The 21,299-nt window shown below is 37.4% G+C and overlaps 1 protein-coding gene across 1 annotated transcript; it reads left to right on the top strand.

The window, feature by feature from the left end:
• The first annotated feature begins 44 nt into the window (after positions 1–44).
• plcxd3 (phosphatidylinositol-specific phospholipase C, X domain containing 3) lies at positions 45–17,987 on the top strand. The gene is made up of 3 exons (XM_026261738.1): positions 45–356; positions 14,730–15,438; positions 17,463–17,987. Exons 1-3 carry the CDS (start codon positions 254–256, stop codon positions 17,617–17,619), a joined length of 969 nt encoding a protein of 322 aa, XP_026117523.1. The 5' UTR covers positions 45–253; the 3' UTR covers positions 17,620–17,987.
• Positions 17,988–21,299: the final 3,312 nt, after the last annotated feature.

Below are 21,299 nucleotides of genomic sequence, written 5' to 3'. Positions count from 1 at the left end.
CCTATATCTTATTGCGCCCACGCACAGCAAACACGTGGGAAGGAATAATTCAGACATCTTACATGCAACGAGTTTATATGTTTGCAAGACGCTTTTTAAATCCAGAAGGATGGTGAAATTGTGATGTAGGAGCGGCGCGCGCCGTCTCGGGGGTGTGGTGATGCTCGCGCTGTGAACTCACGAGAGCGCGAGCGGGCGCTGAATACTAGAGCACTCAGAGCAAAGCACGGACACCGAACAGAGAACCGACAGCATGGCATCGTCTCAGGGGAAGAGCGAACTCCGCTATGCGGACTGGATGTCAAGTTTACCGGACACCTTGCACAGTATTCCTCTTACCAACCTCGCCATCCCGGGTAAGACTTATTTCGCATTTTAATGCGCGTATGGGTGGAATACTAACTGAACACTGAGAAATTGCTGCAGATTATATATAAATAAAATATGTTGCTTGGGGTCAGGTTTTTAAATGACTTAACTGACTTTTTTAATCATTATTTTTAATCAACTCTTGTTCAAAACGCACATCGCACTGAGCTCACCCAAACGTAGATAAAATGGGTTCTGCTTATGACATAAGCTATTGTGTGACTAATAGGTTGTCGACATTAATATTGCTCCAATCTAGCGAGTTCATAATGATGTTAATACGTGTGACAGAAATTAAATAGGACACTTGTTGCTCGGAGCTCGAAATCTGTCTCGGCGTTGTATTAATCTACACAAATTACACGTGTGCCACAGCCTTGACCAGATACAATATTACTAAATAACAATGAGATTATACATGGACCCACATTGTAGTTACATGCAGTAAAAAAAAAAAAAAAAAAACGCAACATCTCAGTCACAGGCAATACTCTTAAAAACCCTAAACGCCTTATTCACAAGTAATAATTTCCATGATACCTCCACTATTTAACATATAGGTTCTTTATTTACATCCGTGGTTCTATGAAGAACCTTTAACATATATGGAACCTTTCCACTGGAAAGTGTAGTTCTTTACAAGAACTCTCAAGAACTATTGAAATGTTTGACAAACCCAGTATGGTTCTTCTATGGCTTTGCTATGAAAACCCACTTGAGGAACCTTTATTTTTAAGAAAGTAAAACACCTTATTCAATGCCAATTCTCTCCATGTCCAAAAACACCTTTCTCACAGGCAGTACTCCCCATAATATGCTCCAGTTGTGACTTAGAAGATGTGACAGAGGGCAATTGTAGGAACTTCTTTGACACCGTCCTGAAGTGCAGAGCAGTAAAAAATACATTGGAAGGCATGTAGGCATGTATTTGCATACAGGCGTTGCCCATGTTCATGGTGTACAACCAATAATGATTCATCACTTGTTGAGAGTGTGTGTCAGTATTTTCTGTTCAGACAAATCCAATCAGTGACTGAGCTCTCATTCCTTGTAGAAATCTGTTTAAAGGAATAGTTTACATTTTAGGGGGTAGTATAGCATTTCTAAGAGAGCAGGGTGCCAAATAAATACAGATGAATCCTAACCCAGGGCAAAGTATGAACAAACAGGACATGACCCAGGATTGCATTATTATTATTTTAAATGTGAAATGCACAGATTTCGTCTTGTTCTTTTAAATGACTTTTTATGGTTTAAGTGGACTATCTGTAGTTGAAATGCACCAAAGGCTGTAGCAATCAGCCCGGATAGCTCTGATTAAAACCCTTGATTAACGTCTATGTCACTGATTTTGACCCTGTGCCACAGAGACCAATTAACTGGCCTGCCATCTCCAAATCATCTTGTTAATCATCAGTTATAGATTCAGATTTCTTTACCGTACTATACAGTAAGTGCTCTGACTTCAACATACTGTATAAATGCAAACTAAACTGCATCATTTGCATTAACGGCTAAAGATGAGAAGATCATCTCATGCCACTGATGCTAGTCTGTGCTGGATTCATCATTCCAGCAATAGCATAGCAGCAGTATTCTACTTAAGGACAACTTGACCCACTGCCATCATCACTATTTTGTAAAACTTTTGTAAAACAGTATTGTCGATGAGGCTGTAGGTGGATGATGGAAAGTTGTAGTGTAAACACTAAACAAATTAAGTCTTCGGTAAGAATTCTGGCAACATATCACTCCCACACAGCAAAACTGTGAGCTTTTGAGGACTTGCACTTACACTTATGCGCGGTTAAGATTAGACAAGGAAAAAAGATCCATTAAAGTATAAGCACCCTGCCCAGGGGTTTGTATACAACTGACACTGTATGAGAAAGGATCTGTCTGTCTGTCTATCCATCTATCCTTGTATCCATCCATCCATTGTAGAAATGCATTTATCATCTGCAACATTGAAAGCTTTTTATGTCCATTCATTGCTCCATTGAGACCCCATGTTATTCATGTTAGATTTTGCTTAAGTCACTGGAATAGAGTAAGTTTAGCTGTATACGGATATAATTAGAGAAAGCGATGGTCATTTTAAGGTCAATTCCTAAAACCTAATCATTGATCATTCGCCTTTGTCTCATGCGTATTGTCCTAGTGCTTTATTTCAGCCTGAGGCACTGTCATAGGCTGCTGGAGGTTTGCATGATTCTCCAGAAAAATATTTTTTTTTAAACTTGCATAATGCACTTTGTTTTACTTTACGAGTCTATATTAAAGACACCATTATCCAGAATCGACCTATTTACTTTCTTAATGCATGCTCTTGGTTTTCTTTTATGCTGGTGTTATTCTAGTGCATATTATTCCAATGGAAATTTTAAAAAAGTATCCGTTAAAGCCATAATCCAAACCTACAAGCCCCAAAGTAAATCACAATGATACAATTTTGGATTTTAAGCTAAAAAAATAAAGGGTGTAAAATTAGATGAAAGACAAAGATACAGAAATACTGCACTTAGCTTTAACAAATACCCAAGAAGCAAGTAAGAAGAATTTTTACTTCCAGAACCCGACTAATGCATCCTATAGTGTTCCTCCTACCATATTTGCTCTTCACAATCCAATCAATTTCAGGGTAAAATCAAATATCACTCTACATTTGCTTGGAAATACATCATATTAGTAAATCTTTCTCATTTCTAATAACAATTTCTTCATATAGAGTCATTTTCAGAAATCCATCTGCTTTAAACATCATCAAAGTCAGTGTGTGGCTGCATTATAGAGCCTGATATTTTTAAGCACTGCCACTCAAAAACTGACTCTGTCACCTCCTGTGGTGTGAAGGTCAGTGCTTGCGCTAAGAGATTCTAGTGTGAATTTGATTTCCTCTATCGAAACTCTTTTTATAGTCATTCCAAATTAAGAGGCTCAAGAAATCATTGTAGCCTCTCAAACCTCTTTCTGAGATTAAAGATTTGACTGACCCTCCTGTTGTAACTCAGCATTGTTCACTTGCAACATCAGTGTTGGCAGTATTTTGGAGGTTGGGTTGTCGTCCTCCTCATACACACTTGCAAAAACGTGAATCATTCTCCTATTGGCAAGCAATAGGCATCTTAGAGAAAGTTTTTTTTTCTTTTCTTTTTTTGGAGAGGCAGGCTTTTGTGTGGCTCTTACACTACTGTGCTCTGCTGGATGGCTGGCTTGATGAGGTCGTCACCCTGTTACAGTTGGCATTGTCACCAGCACAGGCAGCAGGACAGGGGCAGAGGAATTGTGTCATTGCTGAAGGCGGCTATGCTGAAGTGACAGGCCCATAGAATAAGCAGGACGCCACTGCTTTATCAGCTACCTGTGCCTTGAAGGTACGCAGGGTGTTGCAGTTCAGAGACAGACATGGAATTTTTCTGCAAATGTATTAAACATGGAATATTTTGCAGATTAAAAGCAACATTACACTGCTCTGGGTGTGTGTTCATGGTGTGTGTTCACTGGTGTGTGTGTGTGTGTGTGTGCGTGTGTGCACTTTGGATGGGTTAAATGCAGAGCACGAATTCTGAGTATGGGTCACCATACTTGGCTGTGTGTCACGTCACAAATTAATTAAATGTAATTTGTTCCTGTGACGGTGAAGCTGAATCCTCAGCATTATTACACCAGTCTTCAGTGTCACATGATCCTTCAAATATGCTGATTTGCAGCTCAAGAAACATTTCTTATTATCAATGATGAAAACAATTGTGCTGCTTAAAATGTTACATTTTTCAGGATTCTTGAAAAAAATTGTTCACAAGAGCAGCTTTTAATTTAAAAAATCAATCTTTTGCAACCTTGTAAATACATTTACTCTTAACATTTTATCTATTTAATGTATCCGTACTGAATAAAAGTATTAATTTATGATGGTATAGACAAAAGCATATACCATCAATTGACCATTTGCCAGAAGCTTGATTAACAGGCTATCTGACCACTCTTAATGTCAAATTTTGTCCATTTTTTCAAAATTTTTGTCTTTCTGTTATTGATACAAAATATTTTCTGATATCCAGTAATTTTGTGCTATATCTAAAGGCCAAGAGATAATCGGTTCACGTGCTGCTTGTAATGAGGAGCTACAGCGATCTGTCATGACACATTAAAGAGTCACAAAATTGTATTTATTGTTTGAATTTCTTTCAAAAAATGACAGAATGTGAAAGCTGAGACAGTTTCATACTGTACCAAAAATAACCTGCTCTGTCGTGTCTGTTGGCGCGTTGTCAGTCTCCTCTTTATTCCATGATGTATTTTTCACTGCGTGAGAACATGATGTGTGGCATGAGAGTGCTGTGGCTTGTCAGACATAGGAACTGTAATGAAGGGGGGCAGGTCTTTTCAAAATGTCAATTAACAACAGCATAGTTCACAGTAGGTCTGTCTTTATCAGTTAACTTTTCAATTTAAAAAATAAAATAAATGTTTAAAAAAGTCTTAAAAATAAAGCTTTGAACATGTTTTTATGTTGTATGAATAGTAAAGATGTTTGCAGGGCACAACTGGAGTTATCTTGCCCTATTTTTCATGCATGGTAGCGTATGTAATCCCACCTATTCACTAATGTGAATCACGCCACTAACCAGAGCTTTTTGTTGATGAGCTTCACAGAGTCTTACTGCATTGGTAGGTTAGAAATGCTCTTGGTCTCCAGTCTAGCCATTTGACCTTGAGGTAGCAGGAGAGTGCCATTAGAAACTCATCTGCTATGACTAGTCTTTTTTTCTGTCCATGAACGGCATCCACGGCCAGTTATTGACTAAACACTTGGATTGATTTTACATGCTCTGTTGGAAAGCAAAAAAATAAATGAATAAATCATCAAAACTCAAGGCACATCTTTGTTGTTCTCTGAAAATTATTTTAATTACCAATTTTTCTCTTCTTCTATCACTAATTTTTCTTCATAGTAGAGCATTGCATTGCTTTGATGTCAAATCCCTAAATGTTTCCTGTGGTGAAGTGTAAAAAATATTTTATTTATTTTCTGACTGATCACGTACAGCCACATACAAAATGATTTCAATTACTTAAAGTTGCATAGGGGCATGACAAATCATAATGGATTCAAACCTTGAAGGCACCATTCGTCTTGTCTGATTCATTTTTAAATCTGTCTATACATCTAAATGTTCATCCATTAATCCTGCACTTTAGACCCAGAAGAGAAGATTTTTAGCCTGCCATGTCTCAATAAACAAGATAAATGGAAAAGATTAAGTGATCATACGTGAATTTGCACAGTCACATTGGGGAAAAGAGTCACTTTTTTTCCTGTAATGATGACTTTTTTCTTGCTGAACTGAAATGCCGTCCCCTGTGGTTGACCGTGACGTGTCGATCTTGTGTGATGAGTAGTTTCATCATCACACAGCATCGAATCTGCTGTATGCTTTGCTGTTGCTGCCCAGCCGGCACATGACCGACCTTCAACGTTGAAATATGGTTGAAATAAGGTCAGTTGTGGTTTCAACGTTGAAACAACGTTGATTCAACGTTTAAAGCTGAATGGTTGAAAAACATCCAGCACATGACCAACTTTCAATGTTGAAATATGGTTGAAATAAGGTCAGTTGTGGTTTCAACGTTGAAACAACGTTGATTCAACGTTTAAAGCTGAATGGTTGAAAAACATCAAGCACATGACAAACTTTCAACGTTGAAATATGGTTAAAATAAGGTCAGTTGTTTTAATGAAACAACGTTAAAAATGTTTAATGCTAAATGGTAGAAAAAGGTTAACAAGCTTTTAAATTATTTATATTAAATTATTTAAATTAATTATTATTTTAATAGCATTTAAAAATATTTTAGTCATGATACCTATTCTAAAATGTTAAATATTATCATCATTAACAACAATAAAACTATACATTTCGCTGCTTTATCACACTGAAACAACTCCCATTGGTAGTTTTATTTTATTACTTCTATCATGATTGGTTAATCTGGCTGTCATTCAGGAAACTGGACAACGAATCGGTTCGCGCTTTTCTACATTTAAAAATATGACCGTTATTGTCGTCTTTCTGTGAGTGAGGCGGCTAACTGTGAGCTGCTGCTCGTTATAACTGACTGCTCGGTCGGTCCCGAATTATTTCATATTTGCCTGTATATTTTTTATTTATTTCGAGCGAATTTGAGTCGTGACATGTCAATGGAGAACAAAAACTGTGAACACAAGAAGGGTCAGGTGTTCTGCGAGGTCCTGAAAACATCCTGTCAAAATGAGGTAAGAAAATCGCTAACTTTATCTTTATTATCTTTTGAAAATAGTAAAGTATTACCAGAGTTTACAAATGGGTAGTTTAAAGGACATGTAACCTGCAGATAAATAAATACCCGTGTGTCTATTTTTGCATTGCTTTATCACAGCTGATCAAGTTAGATGCTCACCTAATGTGTTGCTGGTGAGTTATGTGTTAATGTCTGTCTTTTAGAGATTTTCCCATATTTTCCTGATATGAATCCCATGCATTAGGTGTGTTATATATGTTTGTATTCTTATATTAGTTTCAAAGTGTTTTCTGCAACATATAAGTGCAAATGTCGGTATTTAAATAATATAATTTTAATGAATTAATGAAAATGAAAAAAAAAAAAAAAGGATTGTTTAAAGCCATGGTTCTCAAAGTGTCAGGCCCCCTCTAGTTGTTATGCAGGTGAATCACTTAATTAAACTAATTAATGTTAATATATTTTAACTTAATCATTGAGTAAGTTTTTTTTTTTTTTTTGCACATTTAAGTATGTTACAGTTAAAGTACAGTACAGTTTTGTAACTTTTGTTACATAATTACATTTAAAATTACATTTTAATTTAAACTTTTTTTTTTCATTTACCTGTGTATGTAAGCACAGTTGTAGTGTTAATGTTCAAACTGTATTTACCATGGTAAAGTGTCTGACAACAATTAATATTCTTATTAGAATAAAACTGCCTCATTTTTTTAACTGTAGAGCTGTAGCTGAATAGTTTGGTCTACTACGCTGCTGAAATGTAATGTTGGTCATTATGGTGCAACTAAATATTTAATAACAAATATTTTCTGAAGTGGTACTTGGTATAAAAAGTTTGAGAACCAGTGGTTTAAAGAAATGGTATAATATGAAATCCTGCTTTTTAAGAACTTTTCAGTAAACCATTTCTTCTTTCCCCTTGTAGAGTCATCGAGGATCCAGCTTGTTCTTGAAACATTGGTAAGAAATTGTTCTTCTGCTACATTGCACTGTCACTTCTGCTAGATATGCTTTGACCTTTTGTGATAGGTTTTGATTGTACTTAGTTTAATAAAAATGTACTGAATTTGATTTGACTTGTTTTACTACACTGTATTGCTAGTGTTTTGATTAAAACAGTGTAACTGGGGGCTCTGAAAACACTGCTTGTGAATAATTTGTTAATATTGTACATTTTCATCTGAATACATTAAATAAGTGTTTAATGAATAGTGTTGTCCACTTTGTTTCCAACCTCACTGTTACTGAACTGTAAAGTGAAAATATTGTGTGATTTATTTTGCATTCAGTTTTCAGTTAAATATATTTCACAATATCAAAGTTATTGTCAAACATTGTGAACATACCTAAACTCACTGGTTAAATCTTATGTGCCCTCCAGAAGTTTGCGCTCTGCAAGTGAACGACGCCTTGTGGTGCCATCCCAAAGAGGTTCATAATCACTCTCACGGACCTTTTCCTGGACTGTGTCCAGCTGGTGGAATCACCTCCCAATCTCAATCCGAACTGCTGAGTCTTTACTCATTTTCAAGAAACATCTTAAGACTCATCTTTTTCACCAGAACTTAACCAACTAATGCTAGCACTTTTCCTTCTTTTCTTGTCTTTTTTATATATATATATATATATATATATATATATATATATATATATATATAAAAAAAAAAACCTGGCTATGCGTTCTGTACTAGACTAACTGAGACTTGTCATGGCACTTGTATACTGTTGTTGTTCGCTTGTACACCTGACTGCTTCTGTTGTTCTTATTTGTAAGTCGCTTTGGATAAAATCGTCTGTTAAATGATTAAATGTAAATTTTTATACAGGACGGTACAGAAAGTGCACAAGTGGGAGAGAGTGGAGGGGACGGCGTCAGAAAGGACCTAGCGCTGGGACACTTTCAAGGATCACCCGAAGCACAACCACACTGTATACACTAAGGCTGCTGGTTCTAACATTTTAGAGTGCCCTGCGGTAGAAATCTCATTCTGCATTCCCCACGGTAAAGAAGACACAGTCCGGGGGGGTTCCCATTAGAAATCAACTGGTGGAAGGTTCCCTGCTCGTACTGTGCAACACATTTTCACCGCACAAATGTGCACAACTCTTGTAATGAGACACATTACTAAAACATGTTTTTGACAGAAACTGTAGGTTTCCACCAAAATAAAGGATCCACTGGTTTCAGTCATAAAGGTACAAGGGTTTGTCTTGTAAGTGCTGCAAAAAATATGCATTTATGTGCCAAATTATTTCACAAAAACCTTTAAATATTATTGTATTTGGATTGTTCTACTACCTGTTTTTAGCATTACCTCCATGCATACTCTGCATAATAAAGTGTGGGATTATTTTAATCTGTTTCCAAAATTTAACTGCTGTTTGACAATTTTGAGCATGTGGTAGTTTATTGAAGTTGTTTGTAAAGCCATTGCTGCCAGTCATTAGATTTTTAGCCTTGCATGTACATTGTTGATCTAAATGCCAACTAGGATCTAGGTGTATTTACACACGGTGCAAGGTACGACGGGGAAACAACGTCGTGTTATCAACGCTGATTAACTTTTCAAAATCAACACCTCATTCAGCTTTCATCCCAGGGCTGCAGCACGACCCTAATTCACCCATAATGCAGGTAAGACGGTGAAACAGCGTCGCGATTTCAACGGTGAATCCACGTCGTGATTTCAACGTTGATCCAATTTGCAAAATCGAAAGGTTTTTCAACGTTGATTCAACGTCGGGATTTCAACAGTGAATCATCGTTGTGATTTCAACCGTACATCAACGTCACGATTTCAACGGTGAATCAACGTCGTGATTTCAACGTTGATCCAATTTGCAAAATCGAAAGGTTTTTCAACGTTGATTCAACCATGGTACCTGACGTTGTTTCAACGTTGAATCAACGTTGAAATGCCGGCTGGGTGGTTTGCTTTTTAGTATGACCAGCATGTTTCTGGGCTGCATTATGTGATGTTAGACAGGTAACCCAGGGAGATTTTGGAAGATAATATTGGAAAATAATGTATGCTAGCTTTCATTCAGCGTATGTACAGTATATGAACAAAAACACATTAAATCAGAAGATAAAGACTTATGATGTAAACACTAGGGCTGTAGTCAACCAAAGAAATGCTTAGTCGACCAAAGTCCTGTCCTGCGCAACGATCAGTCGACTAAAAAAAAAAAAAAAAGACACAATGTTTTGCAATTTGATTGAACATTTATTAAACAATTGTCATAGAGTATTTATTAAACAACAACGAAAAAAACATCAATAATAAATAAAACTATAATAATAATAATACAATTCTTTGAAAGTTAAGTGATTTTTTTTTTTAACTGCAAAGTGAAGAGCTCACGTCTGGCCACTGACCGGATCCCTTCAGTAATTCCACTGAGAGCATGTTGAAAGCGTTGACTTGAGGGAGTCATTTTCTCCCGTATGCGCTTCATCCTTCTGCTTTGTTTCTAACACAACGCTATTCATTTTACAGTCCGCATTGATAAAATGGGCCGTAACTGTCATGTATGCCTCCATTCTAAGGGAAGGTCACAAATCAGATGCGAGACCTACAGCCTCGGAGGATTGGTCTTGTCGTTTTTTTTTTTTTTTTAAATGCAGCCAGACAAAAGATTTAGATTCCTTGGACATTTTGTCGACTAAAGCCAAAACAAGTAGCTTTCTAACTGAATGAATACATAAAAACTACCTATATTCCTTACTGAGCGCGAAGCAGCAGGGCAGCCAGCCACAGGTGCCTTCCCGAGTGTTCACGTGGTGCGCTAAACTCTGGCGCTGTTATTTCTAAATTAAAGCATTTAAAGTTTGGGATCAAGCATAGGCTAATTATATTTAGAATGCAGTAATATATAACTGCTAATAAAGGAATAAATATCAAGGAGTAAATCAATGAAAATTTCATCATTGGTGAAAAAAAAAAAAAAAAAAAAAATTATGCAACAGGTCGACCAGAATAAATGTCAGTCGACCAAGACGTCATCGACCGATTAGTCGACTAAACGACTAAAGTTGACAGCCCTAGTAAACACTGCAGCACTTTCTCATCGAGGTTCTGTTCAGTGATGCTATGAACAGCTGTTTTGTGCCTCTCTTTCTATCTGATGTATGTTAATAATAATGATAATAATAGTAATAATAATAATATTTATTATTATTAATAATAATAATAAAAATTAATATTATTTTTTTAATATTAATAAAAGTTTATTTTACAATTATTTAAATCTTTATATTGTCTGTTTGTGTGGTAATATAATTAGCTTTTTATTTATTTTACTCTAGACAGGTCTGTGACTTCTTTGAACAACAACATTTATTGTCTCTAGATAAATCTCTGGATTGTATGTTTCAAAAACAAAAATGAGTGTTTAATCCACTCTAATGTGCCTCCTCAAGAGGTGAAACATGAGCCCAGTCGGTCGCTTTTGTTAATAGGTCCATTTTCCCAGAAATAATTTTCCTCAAATCTTCCTAATATCAGCTCAGTGCATCTCAAAGCAAGGATCTCATAACAAGGAGATACTCCTTTGTATTTAGCTGAGGAGCTATTAGAAGGCCAAATAAAGTGGACTTGTTGAATTTACATGGTTTTCTTCTGTTAAACAATAAAGCTTCAGTGTCTGTTTCACTTTCCAAACAAACTGATTTACAATCATGCTCATATCTTACCCTTCACAGTCTCTCATTCAATGAGACGTACATAGAAATTGTTTTAGTGGAGACTTCCCTCCGTTTCCACATACCAGAAGGCATTACCTATTTCAAGGAGGAAAATGAGACCTATTTACTCATTAATCTGAATTCAACACTCTTGCTTTCCTTCTTTCTCCTTGGCTTGTTAATGCTTCCATCGTTTCGACTGGTTTTGGTGTTGTGGTGATTGCTGAGATGTCTTTGCCGAGCAGACAGCTGTTTCTCTAATGGTCCTTTCCCATGGTGAATGTTGATGGCTACAGTGCTGCCTTCAGATGCAGAGATGCATTGTTTATTCATCAAAAATAATATTCGGAGAGTCTCTCTCACACGCACCGGTTATAGACTGATTAATGCTTTCATTTAATTACATTAGCAATGCATCTATTTAAATAGTTGTTTTGATTTTTGGAGATCAAACATAGCACCTGGCTTTGCTCTGTATTTAAATTAAAAGCGTGCTTGTGAACTCTGTGTTATTATCATGTAGGCCCTGGCAACGCTTCTCCTCCTGCTGCAGTCTGGATGCAAGTGTTGGCTATTGCATTATTCCATTTAACCGTTACAACAGCCATTATATGTTTTCTTAGGTTCCTGCTGTACAAAAGTACTGCAGATTGTCAGGCAGTATTTGATTTGTGTCTTTTTCAGAACAAGCTACCATAAAATCATTGTTCTGTTCATTTTTAGAGAAGATGGCCCTGTCTCAATTGGCACGTGATGTGCGTTCATAGTCTTGTGCATGTCTGTGAAGTCTACAAGATCACAAAGCTGGGCTGTTCTATATTTTTACAAGCAATGAACCAAAACTGAATATTTTCAGGGACATGACTGCCAGAATATTCTGAGTTGATGAAAAGCTGCTCTCTATAATATTAACTTAAACATCAGTTTTTATTTCTATTTTAATTTAATAGTATTTAGTCAAAATATAGTTAAATATGAACTCTAATTAAATTACTTTATAGATCAACAGAGTAAATCTTTATTATTAAATGTATGTACACCACGAACATACACTACCATTACATTTATCAAAAGTTTGGAGTCAAAACAATTTTTTTAATGAATACGTTCAAATACATTTTTATGTAAGGGCACCAAGGCCTCAGTGATCAAAAATAAAGTACAGCCAGTAATATTCTGAATTTTTTTTTTTTTTATGTTAAATATGGTTTTCTATTTTACTATATTTTAAATATCATTTATGGCAACACTTTAGTATAGGGTCCAATTCATACTAATAAGTAGTTGCTTATTAGCATGTCTACAGGCCCGTCGTCAAGGGGGGGACTTTTTGTGCCCCCCTAAACGTAACGCACAGAACAATTAACCAAACTTGCATTATTGTGCATTCACACCGCCGGCGTCGAGAGCGTCAAAGTGGCCGGAAGTCATTCATTTTCAATGTAAACCAGCAGCGAGGAGCGGCGCGGCGCGACTTGGCCTTTGAGAGCGTCGAGCAGAGTTTAAATCAAGGCAACCTTATGGTAATGAGCTATGACGCGGTTGGGCAGCAACTAATCGGAACGTAGAAGTCAACCGCTTGAGAGGATTCCAGAGGACGCAGCTCCGATCACATTAGTTCCCAAGCAAAATAGAGGACAGGTTGATTATTGCTGTTTCGCGTTTGCAGTAATCTATGATGTGCCCCTGTTTGCGTACAGGGACATAAAAAAATAATTAAAAGTGATAAGTGGACCAAGGTGTCTGAGATCGTTCATTTTAAGTACAGGATCTTAATATTTCTTCCACAACAACATTTAATGAGATCAACTTATAACGTTACCCTCCTTGAGATTAGTCTGCAGAAGACCAACAAGTCTGTTTGCTTCGCGGCCACTTCTAATACAAAACAAGCATTCGGTCTACGTCAAAGCATCTGAGCGCTCACGAATCTTTCTGCAGTGTCGTGAACAGAATGGCACAAGCGATTTTTGACGCTCCCGACACCGCCGGTGATATTGAATGGTATTGATTTAAAACATCATAATATTAACGTTGTTTCAGCAGAACTTGGCTCACAGGAACAGTAATCACTACAACGGTAACACTAGAAATGCATGACACATTACCTTCAGAAATGATTCAGACGATTCATTATTCAACGCATTATTACACAGAACATAATTTTAAATATAATTATATTCATAAATGACTGTTAAAACATCCCAAAACAGCAACCAAACCTTGCAAAGACCTACCTCATTAATTATTCAAATACAACAGCCAATGGCAAGTCTCCAGCAGCAGACCTTTCAATATGTTATTTTTGTGTTAGTAGTTTTATTAATTCAAATTACAATATGCAGTTTGTGTGTAAGTAGTATATGTATATGTATATATAAATCATGCAATTCATTTAGTTAAGCATACAGTATTGTATTGTTTATTCGCAATTCCTTTGCGCAGCTGAGCTGGCGTTGCATGCCATCTCAGAATAAATTTTTGGCGGTTTTGGAAATGTTAAGAGACAATAAACAGAGACGTTGAGATCAAACGGTGAAGTATTTTATTTGAATAATTCAACAAAACAAGACTATTGTGGTCTATTTTAGTTATAGCCTAATATGGGTTTATGTTATGGTCTGTCTCAGATCATTAAAAAAAGTGTGCCCCCCTATGAAAATTAAATGCCCCCCCATTTGGTTTGTTCTGGCGACGGCCCTGCATGTCTATTATTAACATATTGGCTGTTTATTAGTGCTTATAAAGTACATATAATGCATGACATCCATAATCCTACCTAATACCCAAAACTTAACAACTACCTTATAAACTATTAATAAGCAGCAAATAAGGAGTTCATTCAGGCAAAAGTCATAGTTAATGGTTAGTTAATAGTGAGAATTGGACCCTAAAATAAAGTGTGACCTAATTTATTCCCATGATGGCAAAGCTGAATTTTCATTTTAATATGGCAAATTGCTGTTCAACAAACATTTTTATCAATGTTTATCAACAATTATGGAAACCATGATACTTTTTTTCAGGATTCTTTGATGTATAGAAAGTTCAGAAGAACAGCATTTATTTGAAATAAAATCATTTGTAACAATATAAATGTCTTTACTGTCTTTACTGTTACTTTACCTTTTATCGATTGATTGATTTCTTTCAACGTTTGAATATTATATTATATTATATTATATTTATTTTCTTCTATAGCAAAGTGAATGTTGTCTTTGTCATTCCACAGAGACTAGTGATTTTGGTATTATAAATGATATAACTATTCAGTTCCCTTTGGAATGTTTTATATGAGCCACAAAATTGTATTTGTTCACTCAGATGTCATCATCATTTTATGTTCTCTCTTAACAAATATCACTAACTCAGAAATCTTCTCATCCAGGTTCCCACGACTCCTTTAGTTTTTACATCGACGAAGCCTCACCAGTTGGGCCGGAGCAGCCTGAGACCGTGCAGAACTTTGTCTCTGTGTTTGGCACAGTGGCCAAGAAGCTGATGAGGAAGTGGCTGGCGACACAGACCATGAACTTCACCAGCCAGCTGGAGGCGGGCATCCGCTTCTTTGACCTCCGCATATCCACCAAACCCAGAGACCCTGGCAACGAGCTCTTCTTTGCGCACGGCCTGTTCAGCGCCACCGTACGCGAGGGCCTGGAGCAGATCAGCACCTTCCTGGCCTCCCATGCTCGCGAGGTCGTGTTCCTGGACTTCAACCACTTCTACGGCGTACAGAACCTCCATCACGAGAAGCTGGTCCAGATGCTGCGCACCATCTTCGGGGACCGACTCTGTCCAGTAGTGTTTGCTCAAGAGGTAAGCCTGAAGTACCTCTGGGAGAAAGAGTATCAGGTGCTGGTCTTCTATCACAATCCCATGGCTCTGGAGGTTCCTTTCCTGTGGCCTGGTCAGATGATGCCTTCTCCTTGGGCCAATACCACAGATCCTGAGAAGCTCATTCAGTTCCTTCTAGCCTCAGTAAAGGATCGGAGACGTAAGGGCACCTTTTTTGTGTCCCAAGTGGTTCTCACTCCCAAAGCAAGCACAGTCATGAAGGGTGTCACCAGCGGTCTGAGGGAGACCATCACAGAGAGGTAAGCTATTGTACACTGTTACAAAATCCATTCTGTGAAATGTTTGGCATCATAGAACTTGCTGGCTCATTAGATCTCACTCTCTGCTATCTTCAAATCAGCACTAGGCAGAATTTTACAGTCCCAATTTAATCTCATTACAGTTATTAGCCATTGCTAAGAGTATCTTGGGTTTCACTGATCAGGATTTGTCAAGCTTGTTTAGAAACATGAGACTCTTAGCAGAAAGCAGATTTCGAAATGGCTCTGCATGACAGAACAACATATTCAATGCATTAATTCAAATGACTGAGAGGGGGTCTTTCTGCTTCCCACATTGGCATCTGCTGCTGTCAGAGGATGATCTTCTGTTGTTCCTTCTCGCCCGTCGGCAGGCATGATACATTGTGTGCAACTGGGCATGCAGCTAAGCACAGCTATAATAACTAGCCATTGGAATTGTAGAGGAATTGCTCTGTGTAGTAACAGCTGCTCTATGTGAAATCACGCACCTGATGCAATTAACCATTGATTAGAGAACCGGCTTTACTGACGAGATATGCATTAATGATCGGCCGATCGTGATCGGAGCACCCCTAATAATAATAATAATAATTGTTAAGTTAAAGACAGTTCAGTGTTGATTCAGTTCTGTTCAATATGTAAAGTGTCACACGATCCTTCAGAAAACATTCTGTTATGCCAATTTGCTGCTCAAGAAACATTTCTTATTCCTTATCAGTACTGAATTATCAGGGCTGCTTAGTATTTTTGTGGAAACCATGACTCATTCTTTTCAGGATTCTTTGATGAATAGAAACCATTTATAACATTATACATGTATTTACTGTCATTTTTGTCAGTTAATTGTGTCCTTGCTGAAAGCAAGTATTAATTTCTTTAAAAAAATCCAAACTACTGAACAGTAGTGTGTAGATTCAGTAGCTGTGTTGCTGGTACCAATGAACAGACGGCAGAAGAATTAGTTTGACAGAACCGACTAATTTGGTCAAGGTATTTAAAAAGAGTGGAACCATATCTGAACTGTAATCACACAACCTTATGATACCAACCGTATGCTATCCACAGACATAGCTGGTTCCCCTGGTATTTGGTGAGAAGCAGCACATTATTTCTGATAGTGAATATGGAACATTAGCTAAAGGGCAGAGCTGGCACCAGCGTTAGTCATCCTGGTTACTGGAAGACTCTCAAGTGTCAAATCTCTATTTTCTAAGGAAAATGCACACTTTGGTCATACGTTTACGTTAATTTTATCCAGGCCAAAGCCAATTTGATGGTTTGATCGAATGTGTCTTTATTTTTTGCATCGACTGTGCTGATGTCAAATTAATTACAGATAAGGGGAGAGGTGGGGCACAGAGAGTAAAATGATACGGCCTCTGCCAGCACACTGCAATCTGACAAGCATGGCATCTTATTAGCTGATAAAGCCTTCTAGCCCTTGCATCATCTGGGAGTGAGCAGTAGAGCATGAGATAACTCCTGAGTCATAGCCCTCACAGGAATGAGTCTGTGTCTGCTGATGTGACCCCACTTCTGGTCTGTCACCACCTGCAGACAATTTAAGACCGATCCAGCAAACATTGCATATCAGATTTGTTCCAAAATGTAGTGAGCTGCCTGCCTAGACAGTATCCTGGTCACACAATTTAATCATACTTCCTACTCAGACTAGGAAAGCCCATTTAAGCAACATAAGAAAAAACAAATATTTATTTGGTAAATAGTGATGACATACAAATCATAAATGTGACATCATTTTATGACATTAAATGATCAAAGTTATAACATAAAAAAACAATGTGAGTCATCTGATGCAATCTTGACTGACGTGACCTGCCAGAACCAACACTACGCTTGATTTCATTCAGGATACCGCCTTAAAAGGCAGCTGCCTATGTAGGCAGCAGACAGTGAGGCAGCACACTATATTTTGAAACTGAGCTATTGTGTTCGCTGATGTTCGGTTTGGGAACAAATCCCCTTAGATTGAAACAGACTGTATGTATGTGTTTTCTCAGGGCTCTTCCTGCCATGATGCAGTGGATCCGCTCACAGCGACCTGGGGAAAGTGGAGTAAACATCATCACGGCCGATTTTGTGGAGCTGGGGGAATTTATCAGCGCTGTTATCACCCTCAACTACTACCTGGACGATGAGGAAGAGAACGCCACCTGAACCTCCAGATTTCCCACATCGCTTGTGGTATCAATTACTTGCTCCCTCTCTCTTTTTATGTTTTATTGATTTTTATAGATTTATTTTGGATCATAGAGGCTCTGTTCGTCTGACATTTTTAAGGCTAATGAAAACCTTGAGAATGATAGTAGAGTCCAGACACGGTCAGGTGGAATAATTTCAGGTTTTGTCTGAGGATGAATGGGGGCAGATGATGATTTAATTTCTTTCTGGGCAAAAAAGGTGACTGGCCTTTCCCCATGTTTCTCTGCTTCCTATCTATTGGACTACTAGTTACTGATCCACATGCTCCAAACCTTCATAAGTTCCCCCAATTCTGCTTCTGATCAAAGTAACAGTAACACATACTAATTTCATGGGAATAAATATCGTTTGTACAGTGAATGTGATGCTGAATCTATAGTAAGTTTATTTCTTGTGGTTATAGTAACTTGTATGATTGTCGAGTTGTAAATACTTGTAAACCTGTTGAACTGTATCTTTGCTCACTATCTGTCATGCCCAAACGTATGTCAAGAGTTGAGGTTCCCTTCCAGGCCTCAGTATGGTCATGCAATGTTGAAGAAGTGAACTATTCGATGTTTGTATTCACAACCAAAAATTTCAATTGTATGTAACAGCATTTTTTGCCTTTCTGCCATTATTAACACTAATAGGTGAGGCTTTGTATCTACATTTTTGTAGCCGTACTTTACTTTAGCCAACAGATTCTTTTATATATATCAGTGAACAACATAAATATTCTTTGCATTTGCACTCTTGTGACTGTGGACTGTTAAAGAGTGGCCACTGAAGTCCCCCATACAATCCATCACTTAATAATGCACAAATCGCATTCAGTTGTAAACATGCATACGTAAACAAACAAACACACAAGAGACTCACTTAATTGGTGTGAACGGATTTATTATAACACCATTTTCTAATTAGCCAGGCTAATTGGGTAAATGGCCATGCTAATGTTTTAATCACACAGATGCCAAGTAATTGACAGTAGGAAACAATGTCCCACTGCCTTCTCATTTTTACAGTCACGTGGCCCTGAAAAACCAACTCAGAGAGTTTGCAGCATTGTTTGTTCATTGAAATGTTTAAATCATGTTAATCAATGTGACAATCCCATGGTCAATCTGGAACATGGACTAGTGTGAATGCATAAATCATGCCTTTGTACAGTATAAAATTGCATGTAGTTGTCTAGGTCGAGAAATTGTACGTAATATCGAAATATCTGGTGTACAATAAATGTAAATACTGCATATATATATATATACCATATGGTGTGTTTATTATTATTATTATTAAAAAATACATTAAAATGCAATTCAATACATTCAATGACTTTAATACCACTTTTCTATGACAGTCATGGAGTGATGTCTTAGAGGGGAGCCCTATAGATCCTCAGGATTGTGTGTCAAGATCAACAGGTCTCTCAGATTCAGTCAATTTGAATGTTCCATGACAAGACAAGGTAGTTCAGGTTATAAAATGTCATGTGGTGTGACTCCTCAACAACTGCATATTATTTATTAATTAATTCAAAATTAGTTCATCCAAAAATAAAAATACTGCCATCGTTCACTCATACTAAACCTGTATGAGTTTCTTTTGTGAAGTGAAGTGACATACGACCAAGTATGGTGACACATACTCAGAATTCATGCTCTGCTTTTAACCCATCCAAAGAACGCACACACAGCAGTGAACACACACACACACAAACTGTGAACACACACCCGGAGCAGTGGGCAGCCATTTATGCTGTGGCGCTCCGGGGAGCAGTTGGGGGTTTGGTGCCTTGCTCAAGGGCACCTAAGTCGTGGTATTGAAGGTGGAGAGAGCACTGTACATGCACTCCCCCCACCTACAATTCCTGCCAGCCCGAGACTCGAACTCACAACCCTTCGAGTCCGACTCTCTAACCATTAGGCCACGACTTGGCCCCTAAAAGCTGTTTTGTGTTGAGCAGAAGACCGAATCATACATTTGGAACAACTTGTGGGTGAGAAAATTATTTTGGGGTGAATTATCCATTTAATAGTTAGATGTAGAGGTGGACACGACATCTCTGTTTGTTTGTTTTTGTGTTTTTTTTGTTTTTTTTTTTCAAAAAATTACAAATTTCAACACAAATTGTCACTACAAACACCAATTTGCCAAAATATAAAATAGCAATACTTTCTCATGAGATCAGGTTGTTATCTATACAAATGTATGTACAATCATAACTGATACTGCTAGTTAAACACAGTTAAATTGCATGTGCTGAAATTCTTGCTCCAGGTCTTCTATGATATCTTCTACCAAATGAGCCATGACTCGTGAAATCTATTGAAATGCAGGCGAGAAATTAATTTAAATAAATAACAATCGATAAAGTAACATTTGCGTAGATGTGCAGTTTGCCAACTCTCTCTCTCCCTCTCTCTCTCTCTCCCTCTCTCTCTCTCTCTCTCTCTCTCTCTGTGATGCCGAGAGCAGAGTCCGTAGCCTCATTACATGCTTTCTCAATTACAGCTATTTATTGCTGGCAGAGGTCCGCTCAGCATGTTTTGACAACGGCACTATGCAGCTGTGAAAAACCTCTCTTTCACTTATTCCGAGCACTGTGTACTCTCTTTTCTGATTGTGAGCTTATTAGGAGAAGCTGTTAGTCTGCTGATTGTATTTTTCAAACTGCAGCGAACAAGCGTTGCTGTGACTGTGATTCTCGAAATTAGAGCACAGCAGATAAACCATCTCTGCTGTTCAATGGTTTCATTGCTCAGTTCGGCCAGTAGCTATACTAAACTTTAACCTCGCAGTCATTATCCAAAGCCATCTAAAGATATGTAAGCTAACCTGAATATTAAAAATGATTCACAGGCAGAAAACATGAATGATTGGCTTGTTTTTTTTGAGGGATGCTCCTTGGTTGTCTATATTGTTTACTGAGGCTATACGGTTAGCTTAGACTTTAGCTGCAACACAAAGATGTTTGGTTTCACACAACACAGTGATATAAGGGTATGTGGATATTTTACTATGTGTATTCTAAAAGAATCACCTAAAGCTGCTTTAAGTTAGCTAAAAATGTGATTATAGAAAATGTTAGAATTAGTGCAACTGTTGTTTTCTGATGGGCTGGGGAGGAAGCTTGAGCTTTGACAGTAATTAAACTACTTAATCAGCAATAATCGCTGATTTCCAGTTCTAGATGTATCTCATTCTAGAAAAATGTTTCTCTTGGCCATAAATAAAAACCTGTTGTGGGAGGCAATTATGATATAATCATTAGTCAGTTTCCGTTTCTGATTAAGAGTGGACAGCGTCTGACTGGCTCTTTTTCCTGCCAGCTCAATCTATTCGTGTTTGACAGTTGCCTGCAGTGATATTAAAAATGATACTCGGATTGCCAAATAAGGTTGGGCATAAACCTCACATTCACGGTCCACAGTGTAATTACGAGCAGCATGGCACCATTTTTAAAAGCAGTACTGGCATAAGATAAGAGTTTCCCTAATGCCAGCATGCTTTCACACAGCCAGCTGAACAATATTAGAACATCCTAGTTTGACAGCATCCATTTACAACTCATATTGAGACATGTAAATAATGTAAAAAATAACTGTATAAATAACCTTTTTCACCTTTTAATGATGTTAACAATTTACATA

This window comes from Carassius auratus, unplaced genomic scaffold (assembly GCF_003368295.1).
Source record: "Carassius auratus strain Wakin unplaced genomic scaffold, ASM336829v1 scaf_tig00215912, whole genome shotgun sequence".
In the NCBI taxonomy this organism is placed as follows: domain Eukaryota; kingdom Metazoa; phylum Chordata; class Actinopteri; order Cypriniformes; family Cyprinidae; genus Carassius; species Carassius auratus.
The sequence above is the reverse complement of the archived record's forward strand: the minus strand, read 5'-3'. Positions and strand labels throughout refer to the sequence as shown.

Coding starts and splice junctions, on each gene's coding strand:
- plcxd3 (XM_026261738.1), top strand. CDS start 254: ATGGCATCGTCTCAGGGGAAGAGCGAACTCCGCTATGCGGACTGGATG. Junction 357..14,729: donor TACCAACCTCGCCATCCCGG/GTAAGACTTATT, acceptor CTTCTCATCCAG/GTTCCCACGACTCCTTTAGT. Junction 15,439..17,462: donor AGGGAGACCATCACAGAGAG/GTAAGCTATTGT, acceptor GTGTTTTCTCAG/GGCTCTTCCTGCCATGATGC.